Here is a 23,267-nt window from a genome sequence, read left to right on the forward strand (position 1 = left end):
GCTAGTAATTGATTGGGAAAAAATTGTTGTGAAAGTTTATTGATAAGTAGTTCCATTAATATTAAATTCGTTCAAAAAAAGACCACAATCTTCATGCCAAAACTTGCTTAACACAATTCAGAAAAAAAATCCATTCAACCAAAATCATCAATTCCAATGCTCTCAATTCTAATACTGTGTTTTGCATATTTCTTAGTACTGATCTCCACAATCAACATAGCGAATTAGGTTCATTTCTCAAAAGTAATATGGTTTTTTCATTGAGAAACGAAATACACACCAACACGGTTGACACATGAATTGTATTCAAAACTTCTCGTTCACTACTTTATTGGTTCTTACTTGGTTACAAACTTGCCACCCTCTATTTATAGGTTTAATTTACTCATATTGGTGCTCGATCAAGATTTATCCACTTGTCTCGATCTATAAAATTAGCTAAGATTAATTCCTTCTTAATACTGTACATACAATGCTTCTGGTTCTTGAAATCTCTTTCCAAATATCTGCTCTTAGATATTTTCATGAGTTTCCACTTTCTAGACAATTATCTAAGGATTCTAAGGCATCTTTAATATCAATATCGTATAACAATTTAATATCGTATAAGAATGACTGCTGTGAATTACAGAGTCACCTATTTTTATTTAGTGCGAAAAAATAAAATACAAATAAAAAATAAAAAAACTCCAAACTTAAGGATGATGCCCTGCTCGAGAGTACTAGATTTTGGACCCGGGCATACGCCCGGAATCTATTAGATATTTTGTGTGTTGAAAAGGCTTTACAAAATGTCTCACACAAATTTTTGAATCAGAATATATTTTTATTGAAAATAAACCGAAATACATTAATGACCAGTGATTATGGTGCATAAGTACTTGGAAACTAAGAGATCAAATTGAGATAGCCTCTTCACTTGTGGTTTAGGATATTAATCCGTAATTTTCAAATAAAATTATCTTAAACTCGATGTAGCTTGTATAATAATTTTATTAGATTTATGGTGATTTAGCGGTAAATCATCACCGTTCGGCTTACGTACTAATGTGTACAAATTACTAAAACAAATTGATTATTTCTATATCTTCAAAGAATACACTACTCCAACTTGAAAAGATTTATCACATGAACGTGTCCTATGAACGGGTGTCATTGTATTAAATTATTCTAAAAAATATTAGCAACTATGCATAGCTATGAGATATGAAAATTATATTAATTACTCATTTAAATTTCTTGCACCACTCTCTATAAAAAGGAAGCACCAAACCTTGATAAAACTCATCGACTTCTTTTTATTGTTAGGTTTAATAATAGAAATTTGATTGAAGTTTTGTAAGAATGTCCAATGTGGCGAAGATAATATTGAAGCTACTTGAATAGCAAGACATTCCCAATCACAATAAAAAATTTATAATAAACACTATTTAAAATGCAAAAGTATATTTGTCGACACATTTATTTCCTCTACATATAATACAAATATGTTTTAGGGTTATTAGTTCAATGCAGCTGCAACAAGCTTCTGATTTTCCATTAATTATTCTTTGAGGTTAGTTTAATGTAGTACGTTGGATCTAATTTCCAATTTCTCATTAATTATTCTTTGATGTTAGTTCAATGCAATTGCATAAGTTTTCGATTTCCCGTTAATTATTATTTGAGGTTAGTTCAGTGCAATTGCATCCACTTTATGATTTCCCATTAGTTATTCATTAAGGTTAATTCAGTACAGTTGCATCCAGTTTTTGATGCTTCGTTAATTAGTCTTTGAGATTAGTTCATTGTATTTGCATCCAGGTTCCAATCTCCCGTTAATTATTCTTTGAGGTTAGTTCAATACATCTGCATCCAGTTTTTTATTTTCCGTTAATTGTTTTTCTAGGTTAGTTCGATAGTTTACAATTTCTACACAGTTTGCATACATATAAGAGTCTATTTTTATAAACTCACTTTCATTTTAGGTTCCTAATTACTTGTAATTACTCATGTGAGAAGGCTAAAAAAGTAGACATTTATGCTTTGAGGTCAGTGCGATACAGTTATATCCAACTTCCGATTTCTAGTTAACTATTTTTAAGATTATTTCAATGCATTTGCATCCAATTTCTGATTTCCCGTTATTTAATCTTTTATTTTAGTTTAATGCAGTTGCATCCAATTTTTGGTTTTCCGTTAATTATTCTTTGAGGTTAGTTCAATGCAGTTGCATCCAATTTCCTATTTTATGTTAATTGTTCTTTTAGGTTGGTTTAATTAATACATTTGCATCAAGTTTCCGATTTTTCGTTAATTATTTTTTGATGTTAGTTCAATGTAGTTAAATCAAATTTATAATTTCCCGTTAATTATTCATTTAGGTTAGTTCAGTGCAGTTTCATCCATTTTTCAATGTTTTGTTAATTAGTCTTTGAGATTAGTTCATTTTATTTTGATCCAGTTTTCGATTTCTCGTTAATAACTTTTTAAGGTTAGTTCAATACATCTGCATCTAGTTTCTGATTATTTATGCTTTGAAGTTAGTTCAATATAATTATATCCGGTTTCTGATTTCCCGTTAGCTATTCTTTGAGGTTATTTCAATGTATTTGTATTTAGTTTCCAATTTCCCACTAATTATTCTATGAGGTTAGTTCAATGCAGTTGCATTCAGTTTTTAATTTTCTGTTAATTATTTTTTGAGTTAAGCTCAATATATTTGTATCCAATTTCCGGTTTCCCATTAATTATTATTTGAAGTTTGTTTGATGTATTTGCATACCGTTTCCAATTAACTTATATATTTTTCAAGGATTTGTATCCAATTTCTAATTTCCCGTTAGTTATTCTCTGACGTTAGTTTAATACAATTGCATCCAGTTTCCGATTTCTAGTTAATTACTTTTTGAGTTTAGTTTATTGCATTTGCATAAAGTTTTCGATTTTCCGTTAATTACTCTTTGAGCTCAGTTATGTATTTGAATTCAGTTTTCGATTTTCTTATAATTATCCAATGTGGTGTGTAATACCAACTTCTACTAATCCATCTGTAGTGTCCTTGCAAACATGACATAAAAATTAAATTATGCTTAATTTACTATGTGTGATCATCGAAGATTATCCAGTTCCCGATTTCCCGTTAATTATTCTTTAAATTATGCATGACTCACTATGTGGAATCTTCAAAGATTATCTACGAACGGGTGTTGTTATATTAATTATTCTGAAAAATATTTGCAAATATGCAGAACTATTATATATTAATATTATATTGATCACTCAACAAAATTTCTTATAATGTGAAAACCTCACTCTCCATTAAAAAAAATTAACTCACCTTTGATAAAACCCTTTTAACTTCATTTTGTTGTTTAATAATAGAAGTTTGATTGAAGTTTTGTGAGATTACCTAATAAGGCGAAGTTCATATATATTGAAGCTACTTGAATAGGAAGGAGATTCCAATCATACGGAAAGAGAAAAGATAAACACCATTTTAAATGCAAAATTATACTTATTGAGACATTCCTACAACATATAACCCAATTATATTTTGAGGTTAGTTTAATGCATTTGCATCCAGTCTCTGATTTTCCGTTATTTATATTTTGATGTTAGTTCAATGTAGTTGCATCCAATTTTCAATTCCCATTATTTATTTTTTGAGATCAGTTCAATGCAGTTGCATCAAATTTCTGATTTTTCGTTAATTATTTTTTTTTTCAGTTAGTTCAATACATTTGCATCTAATTTCCAATTTCCTGTTAATTGTTATTCGATGTCAGTTTAATGCATTTGCATCCAGTTAATTATTGTATTAATCCAAATTCAAGAAATGCAAATTATTGTTTGAGGTTAGTTATTGTTTGAGGTTAGTTCAATGAATTTGCAACCAGTTTCCGATTTCCTGTTAATTACTTATTGAGGTTTTGCATCCAGTGTATTTTTTTATATTAGTTTAGTGTAGTTGCAACGGTTTCCGATTTTCAGTTAATTATTTTCTAAGATTAGTTCCACGCATTTGCATTATGTTTCCAATTTATAATTAATTTTTCTTTGAGGTTAGTTCAATGCAGTTGCATCCAGTTTCCGATTTTCCGTTAATTTAATCTTTGAGGGTTAGCTCAATACATTTGCATCCAGTTTCCAATTTTTTGACAATTATTTTTTGATGTTAGTTTGATGTATTTGCATCTAAGTTTTGATTTTCTATTAATTATTCTTTGAGGTTAGTTTAATGCAGTTGTTTCCGTATTCTGATTTTTTATTAATTACTTTTTAAGATTAGTTTAATGCTTGCATTTGCATCCAGTTTCCGATTTTCCGTTAAATATTAGTTGAGATTAGTTCGATACATTTGCATCTAATTTTTGGTTCCCCATTAATTGTTTTTTGACGTTAGTTTCATTCAATATTATACATATTTTAAAATATTTGTCATTATTGTTTTGCCGTTATTTTATTTTATTTATTTTTATTTTATTTATTTTTATTTTTTATTATATATTTTGTGATGTTATTTTTTGTATAATTGTTTTTAACTATGTTTTGAGGCCGTGTTAAGGATATATTCGAAATAAGTTGGTGCTTTATCATAGACACTAAAATTGTATGATTTATATAGGAAATTAGTTTATACAAATCACATATTTTTTAGCAATTTTTGTTTATTTGATCAAATAAATAAGAATTGGAACACTAAAAGTGTTTGATTCGTAATAGAAAATTACCTTCTACAAATCATCTATTTTTTAGCATTTTTTTTTATTTGATCAAATATATAAGAATTTGAAGTACACTTAAACTCTCCAAATATAAGAATTAGAAATACACTCAAACTCTTCAAAGAGTTCCCATGTACATGGGATTGTAGGCTATTAGAAAATACTATCTTTTATATTAGATTGCCACATAGGATAGAGAAAAAACTAACTCTCATATTAGAGTGCCACATAGGAAAGAGAAAATCCTCCTTTAAAACTCTCTACTTTAGTATATAGATAGTAGATGAGGTTAATAGCGGTGGTGTTAGACGAGGCTAGGGGCAAGAGGGTTATCTGAGGAAGCTCCTTAATCTAATAAACTAAACTAGTAGATAGATGTTTCTTTACTTTTAACACTTATATATATAACTACTAGAAAGTAGACCCCTGCATACGCACCGACTCTTTTGAAAATTTGCTCAACAATCATAACAAATCGTGATTCCTATTTTCATCGCTAACCTATTTTAATTTCCTAACAAATTGTTTTAATCAAGTCTTAAAACCCCATTTTAATTTCTTAACAAATTATTTTAATTATGTTTTAAAAACCCGTGTTTTTTAATTGGGGAAGGGATACCATTTTAATTTGGAAATAAAGAGTTTTTATGTTACTATTTGAGTTTTGGTTTTAAAAGAAAAGGAGATTCCCGTTTGAAGTTGGATTCTAAAAGGAAAAGAGTTTCCCGTTTTAAGTTAACTATTAAGTTGATAACGCAGAATTTTAATAGAGCTCGAAAAATACTCTTTGTGGGAGCTTTAATATTAAGACTAGCTTGTAGGTCCGTGCATACGCACCGGCTATTTTGAAAATATTTAGATTTTTTTTAGAAAATTGAGGCTATCATTTTAGTCGCTTACACGTTTTAATTTTCTAACAAATTGTTTTAAATTAAGTTTTAAAAACATATTTTTTTCAATTGGGAGAGAGATTCTATTTTAATAGGAGAATGATTCCCATTTTAATTAGATATGCTAGATTTTCCCTTAATTTTCAATAGAGAGGAATTCCAATTTTAATAGGAGAATGATTCTTGCTTTAATTAGAAGTTCTAGAATTCGCATTTTAATAGGAGAATAATTCTCGTTATAATAAGAGATGAATTCCCGTTGTAAAAAAAGATTTCCATTTTTTAAATAGGAGAGAAATTCCGATTTTGATGATGTGGAATTTTAATAGAGCTTGAAAAATACTTTCGTGGGAGCTTTAACCCGTGCATACACACCGACTCTTTTAAAAACTTGTTCAACAATCATAACTATATATACATATATTAATTTTCTAACAAATCGTGATTCATGTTTTCGTCGTTAACCCGTTTTAATTTCTTAACAAATTATTTTAATTAAGTCTTAAAAACTCATTTGAATTTCTCAACAAATTATTTTAATAAAGTCTTAAAAATCCGTTTTAATTTCTCAACAAATTATTTTAATGAAGTTTTAAAAACCCATTTTTTAATTGAGGGATGGATCCCGTTTTTAATTTAGAAGTGTGATTCTCATTTTTAATAGGAGAAGGATTCTCGTTTTAATTAGAAGTGCTAGATTTTTCTTTTTCAATAGGGGAGGAATTTTCATTATAATAGGAGAAAAATTCTCGTTTTAATTAAAAGTGTTAGATTTGTTTTTTCAATAGGAGAAAAATTCTCGTTTTAATAGAAGTTGATGATGTGGAATTTTAAGAGAACTAGAAAAATACCCCTTGTGGGAGCTTTAATATTAAGATATAGATTAGTGTAATTTTAATTTTATATGTCTGTTTACTTTTTCTTATGCGGAATTTGGTATATAGGTAGAAGGTAATACAAATACATCATGCCAAAATTTCCATTAAATAATTACATAACTTACTATTTAGATAACTCATATATTTCTCGTTCTATATCCAACAACCTACGCTCCAAACTTGTTTGGGGATGGTATATTTTCATTGCGAAGAATAGCGCACAGGTGTACTGCCGTTTTTGCTCATGTTTCTATGGTAATATCTTTTTTTTATCTCTTCATACTTTGAGGACAAAACATATTTTTGTTTAGGGGTGGTATAGTAACATTTTGTAAAAACTAGGCATTTCTTATATCAGGTATATTAGTATATTTATTTCTTTTTTAAAACTAGCAAATCAGCTCGCCGTTGGCTGGGCTTGCTACATATTTCTTGTTAAATTAGTAATTGTTGGTAATAAATAATAACACACCATCATTAACGATAAGTGCACCTAGACTTCTTCATTCCTAGTACATGGTACTGCTTCTTGGACATGGTATATTAATATTGCTTCATTGCTTGTGTTCAGATTCTTTGGAGTTGTCATGACCGGTACATCCCTAGTCGGGTCAGTTTTCTTTCGGTTGTTAAAAAAACCCATGAGCTCATGGGGAAATGATCCTATTGTTATACCATATGGTAGGCACCATGCATGTAGTGTGCCTGCTAAAAATTCAATAGCACTAAATGTAACATAAGGGGGAAAAAAATGAAAGTATAAATTAAAATTAGTCTTTAAGGGATTTTTTTTTGGGACTTATTATAGAGCCGACGGAGTTTTAGATGAAGCAATATCCAATCAAAATATGTTGCTCCCATAATGTTACAAAGTTTTGATAAATTTTGACCTTTGTTTATGACTTTGGAGTGTAATTTATACTATGGCATATCAACATTTAACTCCTTAAAGCCAACACTTAACCTTTCAACGTTCAAGACACAAGATAGGCACACCTGAGTGATCAATACACTTTTCATGGACTTCTACTTGCCTTTATCATCTCAACATTTAACTCCTGAAAGCCAACACTTAGCCTTTCACACATTCAAGATAAGATGAGCACAGCTGAGCGATCAATACACTTTTCATTTTCAGGATGAATTCTTTCCAAAACTAAACCAACATATTTTAACAAACAATGTACAAAGATTAAGCAACTTCGAAACTGGCAACTACAAAATTGCAATAACATGACTACATGAATCCATTCTTGAGCAATGCTTGTAAGACTATAACCACACAACAAATAAGAAAACTCGAGTGTACCTGACACCTATGGTTCTTTCTTGCGTAATGTCATCTACTTAGGAATCTAGGTTAGTTTCCATGAATCAGGTTCTCAAATGGTTGGTCTCAACTCTTTAGTGAATTGAATGAACAATCACCTGTACCTGTTTAATAGAGTCATATCATCCGAGCTTATGAATCTTAAGACATGTACATCAAATAAAAATGCAAAGTGATAGTAAATACCTAAAAAATATATCTTAGAGAAATGGATATCATCCGCACCTATGACTCTTGAAGCATTCTGATGGCATACAACGATAAAATAGCCACATGAAAGTTTTAAACAAAAGTGAAATCAGTAAAATAAATCAAGTGACAAACTTATGCAAAAACCATTCAAAGAGAATGAAGAAACAAAAAAAATATATAAAATACATAATTTTATTTAGGTTTTGAGATACTAGTTGAACTTACGAAAAAAAATTCAAAGAGAATGAAGAAACCTTGATTCGATTTCTTCTCGTGAAGCTCATTGGCAAAATCGAGGACTGTCCTTCCCTTGAAGAGCATGGGTGGCTTGATTGAATTTATTTATTTAAAACATGTGAGTGTTTGTCGATCTAGACTAAATCAAGTTGTCATGACTTAATGCCAAAAAGACATTTTGAAACAATTCAATTTCCAATCCACTACAATATCAAACTATAAGCAATTGACAATGAGGAGTTGATATTGTTCATACCTTAGCACAAAGATGGCATGCATTCCCTACCACTGAAAGGCGAGAGAAAAAAAAAACTCGAAATATTTAAATCGAGTTTCTAACTATTCGAGGTAGAGTACACATGACACATCGACACTAGCAATTCCATAGTTTACTTGGAAACAATTTTATTATCAGTTTCTTACAAAAATGAAGTTATGGCTTGAGGAGACACTAATATCTTATCATATACAATCTCCAAGAATACTAATAAATACAGTATGTTCACATTGCAAACAAAAAATTATGCTTACTCGCGTAGAGTAGTAATTGAACTCTTGCCCAAGAGTAAGAGTATTGCATCTTGAGTATGCGTATGACCAACGTTAATGATATTCCCATGAACTCAAGAACCTGGAAATCATAGAAGTGAGTCCCCAATTTTTGTTAGCTACCGAAAATAAAACTCTTCAATCAAAAGCTGTCAAAGATTGTGAATCTGTAAATCAAACAAAAATCAAATTATCAACAAACGTTCGACATCATAGGGGTTAACCATCAGATATATAAATGGGGTGACTAAATTCTAAAATTCCAAAATACTTTCATACGTCAACGTTACTAGCTATGACAAAAGTAACGTTAAATATGTTGGTTTAGTTTTGGTTAAATATGTTGGTTTAGTTTTGGAAAGATTTTTTTTTAAACTGTGCTCCCACGCCATTGTCAAAGGCAAGTTGAAAAAAAAAAAAAAAAAAAAAAAAAAAAATCTAGCCGCCACACAGTATGGCGTGTAGCTTAGATTTATTCTGCCCGCCACTCATACTGGCGTGTAGACTTAACACTATCTCTTAAAACTGGCGCTATAGATAGGTAAATAATTAAGGAACAAAAACAACCCCCTCCCCCCTTTTAAGTATATTGTTTTTGCTGACTGGATGTTTTGGAGAAGTTCACTAATTAGCTCATTTCATACTGCAAGCTTCATTACATGTTGTCTGCCATGTGTTACCTTTGGCCAAATTGCAGAAATGCTAGATGAAGGAAAGACTTGTAAGCAAATCAATAAAATGCAAAGAGTACATTATATTGTGAACAATTAATAAATGGTGTATACTACAATGTCATGCCCCCTCCCCCTTTTCTCCGTGTCTTGTGAACAACATGTGCAAGTCACGCTGTCATGTATGGACTCCTGATGGCTGTGTCAATGTCATTGTCTTTATGGAGCCGTTTATCGTGAAAAACTGCGAATGAAATTCAGTCTACCAGCTGAACCTTGTGGTGATTGTTGCGTGCATTGGTGTTGTGGTAATTGTGCTCTTTGTCAGGAACACGTAGAGCTAACATTCTGGGGCTTAGATCCTTCAAAAGGTTTGGTTTCATCTCCCTACCCCCTTATAGCAAGTTTGCTTGTGAGCTTCAAAACTCTGCCTTCTATTATAGATGTTATTATTTGCTCAAAAGAATTATCTATAATCCTTCTCAAACTAATATGTATATACAATTCAAAATATCTTGGTTGTGAAAAAGATTTAGAAATAGGATCGAGCAGAGTAGTATATCATCTTCATTACTACACAATTATAAGTGGATTGAGAATTAAACAAAGTATAATTGTCTAACACTTTACATGTACATCAGGTTGGATTGGTCCACCAAGTGTTCCTGCACCATTTCCACCATCTGCACCAATGCCACCATCCATGAATAGATAAGCATGTCATCCACCGTTTTCAGTTACATTTGTGTATAGGTCAGCTAGCATACGCAGTCTCTAACTCACACAAATTGTTCACCAATATACCAAAGCACCTCTTACCTGCCACTTTGATATGATCAAATAAAATGGTGTACCCATTACCCACTGTCCACTAGGCGTTTAACATATATGGTCAGGAAGCTGATCGAGATAGATGTTTGGAGGATTGAGAGATTGAGCTTGCAATCCTTCAAGAATCATTACATTCTTCTTCAAATATGAACCCAGCAGTTCTTCATCTCATTATTAGTCCTTCCAGGCAACTGTTGTGCTATCTAAGACCACCTGATCAATCATTCAAAACTTGGAACTATCATGATACATCCTTGAAAAAACAATTTTGTCCTTATATTAGACATTATATTCTTGAGGTATGAGCGGTTGTCCTTTTATTATACATAAGATGGGTTATAGCATTGATCACAAAATTTATCTTGAGGTACCATTCTCGCTATTTGAAAATGCATAAAGTTTTGCTTACTTGTTTCCTAATGAGTAATGAAGGCTTAAGTCCATTTCCTCCTCTTCAATTGTTAACCGGCTTTGCTTTAGACCTGATCATGATTTATAATAACTTGTTGTACATACGCCTGAATTAAATAAGAGGGGACTACTTATAATAAGCATTTGAGTATCAAAAATGAAAGAGCTAAAGGAGACTAAACTGAAAAAGCCAGGGTGAAGAGAATCACTATGGCCATGTGTAAGAAAAATAGAAAATTTCATAAGTGCATGACCTGATTAGCTGCTCAATATGAGCAAGGAGGTGATTTCATTTTAATTGGATTGCACTGGGAATTGATACTAATTATGAAGTAGACATACTTCAGCAGTAAAAATAACTCGACCGTGTTTTTTTCAAACTCTTAAAATCTATTGTGTAACTATGTATTAAGTTAGAAATCAACTACTAAATATAGCAATTGTCATGTTCGCAAAAATGTACCATTGCTTACCATGATACAACAATACAAATATACTTTATTTATCTCTTTATTGCAGTATCTGGTAGCATGTTGACGCGTACATTCTTATTTGCAGATGAATGTACATGTGATCTTATATTCTCCCATTCTACATAAAGGAAGCAAAAAAAAACTGGCCACTTATATTTTTTGCAGAATGAAGGAGATAAATTTGGAGTCAACTCATACTTAGAACCCATGAATTGAAAAGAGAATTGGTAATCAATATATGACACGTTTATGACTTTCTGTAACTAAAATTTCATGCAAAATAATATACACAAACAGATAGCACTACAATCTCAGGGAAGAGAGTATGAGTAACCCTTCTAGGAGGGGCATGTCCATTTGCAATGTCGAGGACAACACCAATTTTGTGTAAGTTATGGTGGCTAAACATGAGAAAATTGTTAGCATAAAAGGCTCCAACAGATACATGGGTTGTTGTTTGTGAGGGAAGGAGAAACAAATTCTTCAGCCATAGGGTTCAATTTGGAGAGGAGATCTTCCAGTTCCCTCATATCCCGTTTGAAAACCTACAACAGATGTACAATTGTAATTAGTAATCAAGAAAAGAGAGAATATTTTGGCACATGGATGTCCAAAAATTGCAGGTACAACATGGAAATTTGGCAGCCACAAAAGAGAGGATTCTGGCATCTAAATGTTACAAAAGGTGTGATACTACATATGCTCTTAAACATATTTTGTGCGACTGTCCAGATGTTAGATGCCCATGGGAATGAGTGGAAGACAATATAGCTTCTAAGCTAAATGGTGATCAATGCAAACACAAATGAGAATTAATGTTCAGTACTACTCTAACGCAATGGAATGCAAGTACTTTATACACCTTTACTTTTTCTTTCATTAAAACACACACACACACACACACACACACACACACATAACATCAGTGACAGTTCGGGTAAATAATAATACCCTCTGGCAAGCATCACAAAATAACCACAAATTTCATACCAGCAATATTCTCAACAACGAGACTATTAAAGAATCCAACCAAGTAAAAGACACAATGTCCATTTTGGGATTCACTTCTCCAATCTTGTTGTTTCAATAAATCGTTATCCATAATTTCGTAATCTAACTCTCAATTCGACATAATTAATTTGGCACTAATATCCTACTTGTGAAGTGTTCGTTGTTCGGTGTGGATCTTCGTAGATATAGAAGTTTGTATACCTGAAGCACTAATATCAATTATGATCTCAGAAGCATAAACTGGAGTCATCTCAGAAACAACAGAATTCACATTAGATGTGCTCGACTCAATGCTTCCACTCCTATTCTCAACTGAATCAACTGGTTTCCAAAATAGTTTATAGGCATTCAATGGGCCATCTAACTTCAGCTTGAAACCTGAAAATCCCCAACAACACTCAAACAAATCCCAATGCCTAGGTACTAAATATATAAGCACACATTGCACCTTTCATATTAATAAATGATATAAAATGTTCCATGAAGATTAGCTTTGAATTGACAATGTGGCAAGATTTAGTACATTTTCTTGCAAATGAACTATAAGCAATGGCACCAATAAGAATCACACCTGAAACTCCAGCTCCTATTAACAAAAAGTTCAAAATTAAAAACCTGCAAAACAAACCATTTACCAAAATTATAAAAACTTATTCTCTAAAAAAAAAACAAATTTAAACCCATTCCTTTAAAACCCAAAAAAAAATGCACCTTTCTTCTCTTTTTCTTCTTCTCATCCATTAGAGCTTAGTACAAGTACAACGACAATTACCACTCACCTCGATCAAGCTAAAAATCCTAAACCCAAACCGAAGATAGCTTGACAATTGGTAAGTCGTGTAGTAGGTTACAACACCCCTATGCTCATAGCAACTATCAACTCATATTAAAGCACATAAGAATTATAAGCAATCATGGCATTATAAGCTTAGTCATATGAATTTTCATCTCCAAAAATCTATATATGCCTTTGAAATCATTCTTATGAACAATGAGTAAACCAATTTCATAGTTCTGGCAGTTTGTATCCACTGCCAAAATCTACAAAAAAAGAAGAATTCCAAAAACAGAATAAATATCAAATCTTTATTTGAAATTAGACACACCATTTTGTAATTTTGAATATATAATTAGCTTAAAAATTGTGCTTCTTGGGCAGAAATAGCGATAACATTCAAACTCTCAAAAATTTAGCAAAACATTAAAGTTCTACAAATAGAGACGATGGCTTACATTTTTTTTTTTTGATTTACAGGGCTTGAAGAGATGACATAAGTTAAATTTCGAAAGAAGAAGTAACTTATACACTCACTTACTACGCAATGACTGACTAAGAAATTGATTAAGAATTAAGGCACCGCAAAAAATCTATCAATCGATTGACAATAATATGCAATCACTAAATAATAATTACTTAAACACTGAGGAGGGGGTGATATAAAATGATAAAATAACATATATATCTGCAACGAATTTCTTACCTGCTTAAATTTGGTTGTCAGCACTTGAGAGAATATCAGAACCACCAAAGAAGAAAGTGGTGCAGAGATAAGTACTGTCAGCTGAGAGACTTTTTTTAAGTGGGGTGTTTTACGAAGAGTGGGGTTTTGTTTCTGTCAAGAAGAAGATGGCGGTTAGGTTAACGAAAGGTTGGGTTCTTTTTTTTATTTGATAATTACTTATGTGTAGAATTGAAATAACGGACGTAGAATTGAAATAACGGACGTAGTTTTATTTTATTTTTTTTCCAACACACATGAAAAGACAATTTTGACTTATATTAAATTAGAGAGGACACCAAATTCAGGGTTATTTTGGTAAGAAGACAAATAATTATTTTTCAAGTAGGGACTATTTTAAAAAAATTGCTGACGTGGCTCACTATGAGCATCTTGGAAGAACCAATATTAATGTAGGTAGGATTTTTTTCGAAAAGACCTAAAATATTTTTCTGTTTAGTACTAAAAGTATTGTTTCCTTTTTCTATGATGAATAAATAGTCTAGAAGTCTCATTATAGCAATAGAATAAGGATTCATTAAGTTCTTCAAACTTAGACTAATATACGTACAATAGTTTCTACATCTTTTCATGAATGTCATGCATAAGCATTTGATTGTATATAGTAGTGAGTTTCTGAGACCAAGATTAGAATAATTAAGTTCCATATCCTATAAGAATCTAGCCAAAAGCCTCATTTGAATGATTATTGAGTGCTGACACAAAGGATGTCCGGATTGAAAAACCACACGTCCACTTACTTGATCACCACGCCATATTCTATGAGAGAGTTTAGGACCTTTTTTTATCAATATAGCCAAATAAAAGTTAAAAACCTAAAAAAATATTTTTTCCTCTGGTTACCTTTTTTTGAGCCTTCAAAACTTCTAAAAGCCTTTTTTATTCTTCGCCATCAATCCCTCACCCGTTACAACACACAATTAAAAATTTACCCAGCTGGCGAATTGAGAATAGGATGAGTATTAGAAAAATAGAAAAGAAGACTTTGTACAAAAACAGATCAATTAGTTGCTTCGAGAAGAAAGAAAATAAAAAGAACGACCCCTCAAAAACAAAAACTCTAAAAAAATCAAAGAAGTCAAAATTGAATTTCCCAAAAGTTCAAAATCAAAAGGAGTCGATATCAAAGGAAACAAAAACAAAAAGAAACAAAAGCAAAGTTAGAACTCCCAAAAATCAAGATCATATGGAGTCACAAAGCCAAAGGGCTAAATGAATCACAATTTATAAGCAAAGAACAAAACGAGCTGAGGTTCTTCTCTAGCTACAAGTATCTTGAAGACTCTATTTCTCAACTTATCAGATTTTGTTTTTCCCTTCAATTTTCTTTCTAAACCATCACCCTAACCCCATAATTCATAATAAAAAACCTCTAGCTCGATTAGGAATAGGTTGGTGTGATAGTAAGTGGCAATTGTGATCAATCGACATCGGTTTCCTTTGGACGTCATTCGTGTATGTGATGAATATAAATGCCCGCTACATTTGAGACAATGAAACTTGGGTGAATCTATCAGAGAGTTTGTGTTTTAACACATCCCTATGAGAACTCACCTTAAGGACGTTCTCCAAAAGTTTTGGAAACAACTCTGCTTTTGCATTTTATTACTTATGTTTGCACATTTATCTTTAGATGATTTAATTACTACACATATGTTATCCTAAGTTCAAAAGAGTTTGTCCTTATTCCCTGCTAATGAGATGTATAGACTTCTGAGAATAAATAAAGAAACAAGACCACTTATACTAGATAGAAGAAGTTTGTGAGTACTTTCTCTGGAAAACTCTCACAAGGCTTAAGCTCATCCACTAGAGAATTCCTAGTAGTTTAAGGCCTTGTTGCATATGGTCAATGCAATCACACTCCGTGAAATGAGATTTGGATAATAAATCACACATTTGTGATCTTACTTTTTCTCTCTTATCTTTGCTTGAGGACAAACAAAATGTTGTTTGGGGGTTGTTGATTAGACCCCAAATATGCATATTTATCCTTTTACATTATTGCATTACAGCTATTCTTACGCTTAATAAACAAACAACTCATAGTTTTTACTATATTTTGCGTGTTTCTGAGCCATTTCATACTATTTATCATAAAAGATGCATTTTAGCACCAAAATGAGCTCTATTAACGCTTCTTAGGAAGACTTGAGCTTATATGAGAAAATGTTGAAAAGTCAAAATCAAGGTCAAAGTTAACGGTCAACAGCCAAGGGCTCAAACCCAAAAAGATCAAGATTATGTTCTTAGCTCAAAAGATCAAGATGATGGCCTTAGCTTAAAAGTAGCATTGTTTAACCCTAGCTTGCTCAAGAAAAGAAAAAAAGCAAAAAGCAAAAAGCAAAAGTAAAAAAGTAAGTGTTTGAGGTGTCTTAAATCTAGACGAAGAGGGCAAATTTGCAATTGTAAAAGTAGGAGTATAAAAGAAAAAAGTGTAGAGAGAAAACATTATCCAATTCTTGGTTTGACAACCCAAGAATTGAGATAATTTTATCATGTTTTCTTAGATAGATTTATATTATTGCAATTTTATTTTCTTATCTTGTTATTTTCTTTTATTCAATCTTATTGCTTTCTTTTATTTTCAAATATTTCATTGCATTCAATCCTTGTTTTCAATCTTTTCATTTCAATCAAACTTGTTTCTAAACTAAACTTTCCTTGTCATTTAAATCCAAAGAAAACAAGTTACACTCATTTGAAGACATTAAATGAGTGTGACTTGTTAACAAAGTCACCTCTTTTTATTCCTCTTTTCAAGTTTTTAATCCATTCAATCAACTTCAATGTTTTCAATGTTTTTTACCTTTCTAGACAACTAGTTTTTTCAATATCCTTTAGAGTAGAACAATGAATAAAAAAAGTTGAAGAAGTTCTTGTTTTAATTTTAGTCATCAACCATTTTTCCCAACTTGAGATTTAGGATGAACTTCAAATCACAAAACCAAACTCTCACTATTAACTATTCATAGTCAGTATTCAATTCCAGTCCCAACTCTTCCTCAATGTCATCTAAACCTACTAAGCTATAAGTAGGAACACACACCCTTCATAGTTCAAAAAGTTTGGGGAATCATCTGCCATAGCGAACCTCAATTTTCCAAACTAACCTTGTAAGTAGTTTGGGAAGATAGCCACAAATTCGGAATTCGGCAAGAGATGAAATTGTTAATTCGTGCAAATTTATTAAAAAAATCGGGTAAGCCATAAGTAATTAAAGAGAAATGCTAGCGAGCTACCCCTTTTTGGGGGTAGCAAGGTGATGCCCCACAAGACTACAAAAATTTGTAACTTGGTGATTGTTTGACCAATACACCAATAACAGCCTTGCCTTTTCTCTCTAAACTACACTACATCTGCCGCCATCTTCCCCATCTCTTTATTTTGAAATTCGAACCAATCCAAGACATTTTATCTTGAGCTCTTGCAATGGATGATCTTCTATAAGCTTAAAAAGATAAACTCATACAATATTGAACTTAATTTCTTATTCACAAATCTATCTCCTCCCAAATATTGTCATACCTCAATTTTTCAAGAGAGATGGTGCTTAGTTAGATTTTCAGTTGGGTTCTCTTCATGATAAGAGCACCAATAATTGAGATAGAATAGCAAGTGGGTTGTGGCATTCACTTTTATATAAAATTGTTCATGTAAACATTTCTACTCTACTTAAAATTTGTGCAATCTCAATTCTAAATGAATCAAATGTTATAAAAATTAAAGAGGCTTTAAAACATGTAGTTTATCTAATAATGTCAATATAGAAATACTGTGAGCAAGAAGAAGATGGATTATGTTGTTGCTGAGAGAGATCGAGAACATAAAAATTGGAGGAAGGAGGAAGTTGACCTCGTAGTTCGTGTGGTGAAATTGCTCCTCTTTCTAAATTAACTTCATTGTCGTCTTATTGAGTTAAGAGAAGGAACCTGCTGAAATGATCATCAAGTTAAATTGTTTTTTTTTTTCTAATGGGATATCCTGGAACATAAAAAAGAGGGGTAGCTCACTAGCATTTCTTATAATTAAAACATAAAATAGTATGCAATATGTGATTGCGCATCATGTCATGGTTACTTTGAGCATATATCAAATTTAAAATTTGTAAATATATATATATATAAAGTATTGTTATTCCTTACAATATTTTATAAATATTTGCAATTTAGAAAATGAAATATTAAAATAAATGTATAGAAATTAACGCTATCCATTAAAAAAACAAAAATGCTAGAAAATCGGTAAACATCGAGAATTAGGAGATTTTTACGTACTGTTTTTTTCTATTTATTCATTTAGAAATTTAGTAACCAATCAATTTGGAGACTTTTAACATTTTTTTGAAAAAAATTGGGATGACCGCCTTGCGCTTTGTCTTAAGTCCACTGAATTGGGATGATGAGCTATGTTGCTCAGGGTTCTTTATTTGTATGATAAATGATGCTTGATACTTCATGCTCTATGTTAAGTGACTCTTGTCTTTCTTCATATAAATATAAAAATGGTTAATCCTATGAAATTTATTTTCATTCAATAATGTATCTAACAAATAATTATAAATCTTCACCATCGGCTTACGCCCAAAATCATTCAACCTATAAAGCATCTTCAACGCTTGTTCCGCCGCCTTAACTTTCTTATAACAATTTATCACAGTAATAAAAATATCTTCAGTACAATACACCCCATCTATTCTCATCCTTTGTAAAAGATATTGAGCACCAACTAATTCATTTTCGCACCTGAGTTTATATATCATGGTTTGGTAAGTCAGGTTGGTGTGTGAATGAGTTGGTGTTTGCTACTGACTTGAAATACTCAAATGTTAGTGTTATGTATTTCTCATGGTTCAATCAATCTTTTAGCACATCTAATTCTTTTATGTTGTTGTTGTTGTTGGTTTTGGAGTGGGTTTCAGTTGGATAGTAATGATAGTAGTGGGGATTTTTGAACTTTTAATAACAAGGAACATCCTTGTTTTAAGTGCATGTTTGAATGAATTCACGTTCTTGATTGATTAACAACAACTAAAAGCTGGAAACTTACCTTTGGTTACAAATAAGACTAACTCCAACCCATGATCAAACTACTATATATATATAAACACCAACATCCAACTAATTACCAAACTGTTATATTGCCAACCTCAGCCTCATTTAAGTGAAATTGTCATATTCACTCTCATATACATGATAGATTTTAGCAGAATAGCAATGAGCCTTAACGCTACATGATATGATATGTCAGCTGATGAGACATGAAGCAGGAGAGAAAAGTGGGATGGGGAATTTATCATACCCCATATCATGTGGTGTGCAACTCTTGAACCGTTGGAGATGAAAATGGCATGTTGCTCATATATAGTTCATTATTCCGAAATCCTCAAAATTCTGATGGGTTGAAAAAATTGAATTTTTGTTCGGAATATCAAGGATAGTGTCGAAATATGCAAGGTTGCCATATTTAATAACAACCATTGATTTTTTAGATACACAATCTAATGGTCTAAGATTTAAAAACCCTATCTCAATCTTTCTAGTTTCTCCCATTATAATTAAAATTTAGCAACATAGTTAGTTAATGGTGGAAGAACATAAAAATTGGTGAAGATGATGCCGTTAATGTGGTTAGAAGAGCTTTTAATGTGGTGAACATAAGTGGTAGATTGATGTCGGATCTACATCTCATCATCTTTTTTCTTCAATTTTCTCCTTCTCCTTCTTCAACTCTTGATTTTTCTACTCAAAACCTTTTAATTTTGATTTTGATTTAGTGTTAAATCCTTAGTTCTAGGGTTAGTTATTTTTATGAAATCGATCAATAAACCATGTTTAATCATTAATTCGATTTTATTAATTGTTTTAATTTTTATTAAATATTTTAGTTATTTTTCAAAAATTTGATATTGTATCATTTCAGTTTTTTGAAAAACTAAAATATCGGATGAAATTCCAAGATTCCATTTGGAATCACTAACCATGATCCTGTTATAGTCAAAGGTATAAATTTGATAGAATAGCAGTATTTCACTGCTACGGTTGGAGATAGTCTAAGAAGAGAGTGAAATATTTTTTGCCATCTCAAATTTTATAAGCTTAAAATTAGGAGGGTTTGTGAAGTAGGAGTTTTGAGGGTGGCCGAGTCATAATAGTCCAATTTCCAATTTTCCAATTTCTGATCGCTCTCTGATATCTTAAACTCAATTTTTGATATCTTTGTCAAGGATCGAGATTCGAGATATAGTTTTTTTGATATTTATGTGTCGAGGATCGAGATATAGTTTTTCTGATATTTATGTGTCGGAATTTCAATAACCGATCTTTGAGTGATTAAATGAATCGCGATATTGACGAGGTTAGTTAGGGGAATCAAGAATGTTTATTTGGTGGAAAAGAATATTTGGGAATATGCTAAATAGGTCTGATTATTTAATTATTTAATTGATATGCTCATTCCATTAATCTAACTACTTTAGAGAGAACTAGTATGCAAACCGAGCTTCGCACCGGTTTTTCAAAAGTAGCCGGTGCACACGTGGTATTTTAAGAAAATTCTGCTTAAGGATCATTATATGAGCAATTATTATGTACACTACCCTGTCCCGTGGTATATGTTTGGGCTGGAGGATTGAGATTTGATTCGGACTAAAGTTTCTTTTCTGTGACACAACAATCGATTTTATTGATAGATTTCTAAATGGATTCATAGATAATTAATTATCTAAAATAACTCTGTTTTACAATTGTTTTTAGATAAGATATCACTCTTTAATACCAAAAGGAATGATATATAATGTAGGAGGCCTCGGTAATGCAGAATTTAAGGAGCAAAGGAACTCGAATAATCTGGAAGCATAGTGGTTTTGGTAGTAGAATTTGACCTCCTCCAGGGTTTTACCCTCAAAAAAGGCATAGTTGTAGTCATTAATTCCAATTTGCCCCACCACGAAGAGAGCCTTTTTCTACAAATAACCAACAAAACAAAAATATTAATTCGAAAACAATCCTGAATGCTGAAACTTGGACAATAATTCAAACGATTATATACACATTCTTGTATAGTGGTTATATATATTTACTTGTTTTAAAGGAACATATTGATTTCGTATGAGTTATGAACCAATCCAATTGCAATGCATGGGAACTATTGGTGATCGTGAAATGATTCCATTCTCAAGATCAATTGTTCGGTCTTTGTTGATCCTCCTACCCATGAAATTCACGCCATGGCTAAATGACTAAACATAGCATAGCACTAAACAAACCTTGTTCCGCTCTTTTCCGTAAAAGACGACATTATGTGAACTCATTGCAAGACCATCAGCCTCCGCACTATTTCCGTAACCAATGATGGTTACTTTGCAAAAATCGAGATCCCAAACCCGAGGATACAAAATCATAAATTTTATTAACAAATTGCTTAGGGATATTAATATGTGACCTACATTACTCTCAAGTCCGATTTGGAGTTGGAACTCAAGTTCGAATAAACAATCTTAATTCACGCCGACACACTAATGAATAATCCACAATCTGTATAATCTGTGAATAATACACTGCAACATATAAACAAAAAGAGTATACCTCGATAAGCATTATCAACATATTAAAAATGCAGCATTATGTATTGTATCTCCAGTTGTTTCAAGTTAAATATCTATAAATTTTAACCAATACAACTTTATTAGGAGAAGAAAGTACAATTCCATCAAAACATATACCACATTCTGGTACAGGTATAACAAATTTTTTAAGTAACAAAAACCAAGTAAAATTCCTATAAAAAAAAACGTACCATTCGACAAATAATCCTCCATTGCTGATAATCCTTCTTCCCGAAAATAGCGACATCAGGCTCCACAATGTTAAACAATTAGTATAATAAGTTTATAATAAATTACTAAAGAGAGGCCCGTATTATGCAGCTATTAGCCCTTCTCCATCATGGCAAAAGTTGTAACCTCTCCATAATGGTTAGTTTCAAAATATTTCAGCATATCCTAGTACAAACACAGAGACTGAGCACAGAGCAAATGCAATTTTGTTGTAGGGAAAGAGCGAGAGAAGTCACCCACTTCATTGATTAATATACTTACTGGACTTTGATGGGCAAAAGTAAAGTAAAAGTTGTTTGAACCATCCAAGTTGAATTCCCAAAGGAGTAGTTCAGAACAATACTAATATTTTTCTCTTCAAAAATTCAGAACCAAGTCTTTGTAGCACAACAACTCACAAAGTCAAGATACTACCCGTGGAATGTAGTAGAGTACTCATAAACAATCAGATATCGGTTTCACCATCATGTAAAAGTATCGGGAGGATGTTCTCAAGGACATACCTATTGATCACAGGGTTTCAAATCTAATGGTACCCTATTGAAAGTATACCTATTGCGGATTTTCTGCACTGTGATACCTATTGACTTTGCAGGGAGAATGTAAAGTAGAGATACCTATTGAAGTATCAAAGAAAGCCGTTTCCATTCAGTCCTAATGGTCTGTTGCCAAAGATTTCACGAGTAAAAAGAAAGCTAAAGTTTCTAAGAGCTGAATTCATCGGGCTTTATACTCATAACAACAAAAGATAAGGACCCCCTCACCTCATTTTCCTCACTCATAGGTGTCAATCTAGATATATAAGTCAACATAGGAAGTACAAAAGCAGCGGTTTTACGACCCAGCCCATAATCCCAATCACATCTCTCTCATGCAACCCAAGTGGTATCACCGCCATTTGAATAGGAGAAGGTGTCTTATACCCGGCTTTATCCACCGCTTTCAAAACCCATATCATCCATTTCAATCGGCCACCATCCCAAAAACCATTCCAACAACCATCCCTTCACTTCCAACTCGCCAACTACAATCCCCTCAATTCCATTAATCTCCCCTCCCCCTTCAACCACCAACCCCTAATGTGGTTGAAAAAAAAATACCATTTCCAAACATGTAAAATTGGACATTGCATCACATTGTTAGAATTTATAAAGATCTATGACGGTTGGATTGTGTTTCTAAAACACCACGGGATATGCAAAATCAAACATGCTCTGCATAGATATTTCTAGTTCAGTGGAATTCCATAGACTTCATAAACATTAGTGAAATCTCCCTATCACAAAAGTACCATAGTACCTACTCCTGCCTTGACATGGATAAACTAAAGACTGTAAGCACACTATCCCCTTTAAACTAATCAAATAGATATTTCTAAGCCCCATATATAAATTTTGAAAGATGTTTAAATAAGCAAACCTGCAAAGATCATTTACTATTAGATAGTAAAGAACTTTCAATTAAGTGGAAGACAATGAGCAAATAATGAGTTTAATGTATGTATAATATCCCTTTAAATAAGAAAAATATATAAATAAAGCAACTTCAACATATAACTTGAGTGTATTTTCAGATGTCGCCTTGCACTCCTTCGTTACGTCATGATTCTATTGATGAGAAGCCTTATGAATTCAATCAATCCTGTATTAAGAATAATTTTAAATCTTATAATTAGTTATTATTTCAATATTTTATTTCCAAGTATTAGGAATGAGTATGTTACCTGAATTT

General features: G+C 31.8%; 1 protein-coding gene across 6 annotated transcripts; it reads right to left on the minus strand.

Moving 5' to 3' along the window:
- Positions 1-11,382: 11,382 nt before the first annotated feature.
- Positions 11,383-17,708, minus strand: LOC147480856 (uncharacterized). 6 transcript variants are annotated; one of them, XM_086577576.1, is made up of 6 exons: positions 17,555-17,708; positions 13,661-13,792; positions 12,891-12,977; positions 12,751-12,794; positions 12,381-12,557; positions 11,383-11,713 (listed from the first exon to the last, which is right to left on the minus strand). In XM_086577576.1, exons 3-6 carry the CDS (start codon positions 12,914-12,916, stop codon positions 11,652-11,654), a joined length of 309 nt encoding a protein of 102 aa, XP_086433702.1. In that variant the 5' UTR covers positions 12,917-12,977; positions 13,661-13,792; positions 17,555-17,708; the 3' UTR covers positions 11,383-11,651. The 6 variants fall into 6 exon arrangements, 3 of the variants coding, with proteins under 3 accessions (XP_086433702.1, XP_086433700.1, XP_086433701.1); XM_086577574.1 differs by having other exon boundaries at positions 12,703-12,794; XM_086577575.1 differs by lacking the exon at positions 17,555-17,708 and adding an exon at positions 14,543-17,534 and having other exon boundaries at positions 12,703-12,794.
- Between the last annotated feature and the right edge of the window lie 5,559 nt (positions 17,709-23,267).

Source organism: Coptis chinensis, chromosome 8, assembly GCF_015680905.1.
Source record: "Coptis chinensis isolate HL-2020 chromosome 8, ASM1568090v1, whole genome shotgun sequence".
Classification (NCBI taxonomy): Eukaryota; Viridiplantae; Streptophyta; class Magnoliopsida; order Ranunculales; family Ranunculaceae; genus Coptis; species Coptis chinensis.

What these genes read in the sequence shown, in the direction of transcription:
- LOC147480856 (XM_086577574.1), bottom strand. Translation starts at nt 12,916, where the DNA reads ATGAGAAGAAGAAAAAGAGAAGAAAG. An exon ending in AGAAGAAAAAGAGAAGAAAG is followed by an intron (nt 12,795 to 12,890) that starts GTGCATTTTTTT and finishes TTTGTTTTGCAG; the next exon opens with GTTTTTAATTTTGAACTTTT. An exon ending in TAGTTCATTTGCAAGAAAAT is followed by an intron (nt 12,558 to 12,702) that starts GTACTAAATCTT and finishes GGGGATTTTCAG; the next exon opens with GTTTCAAGCTGAAGTTAGAT.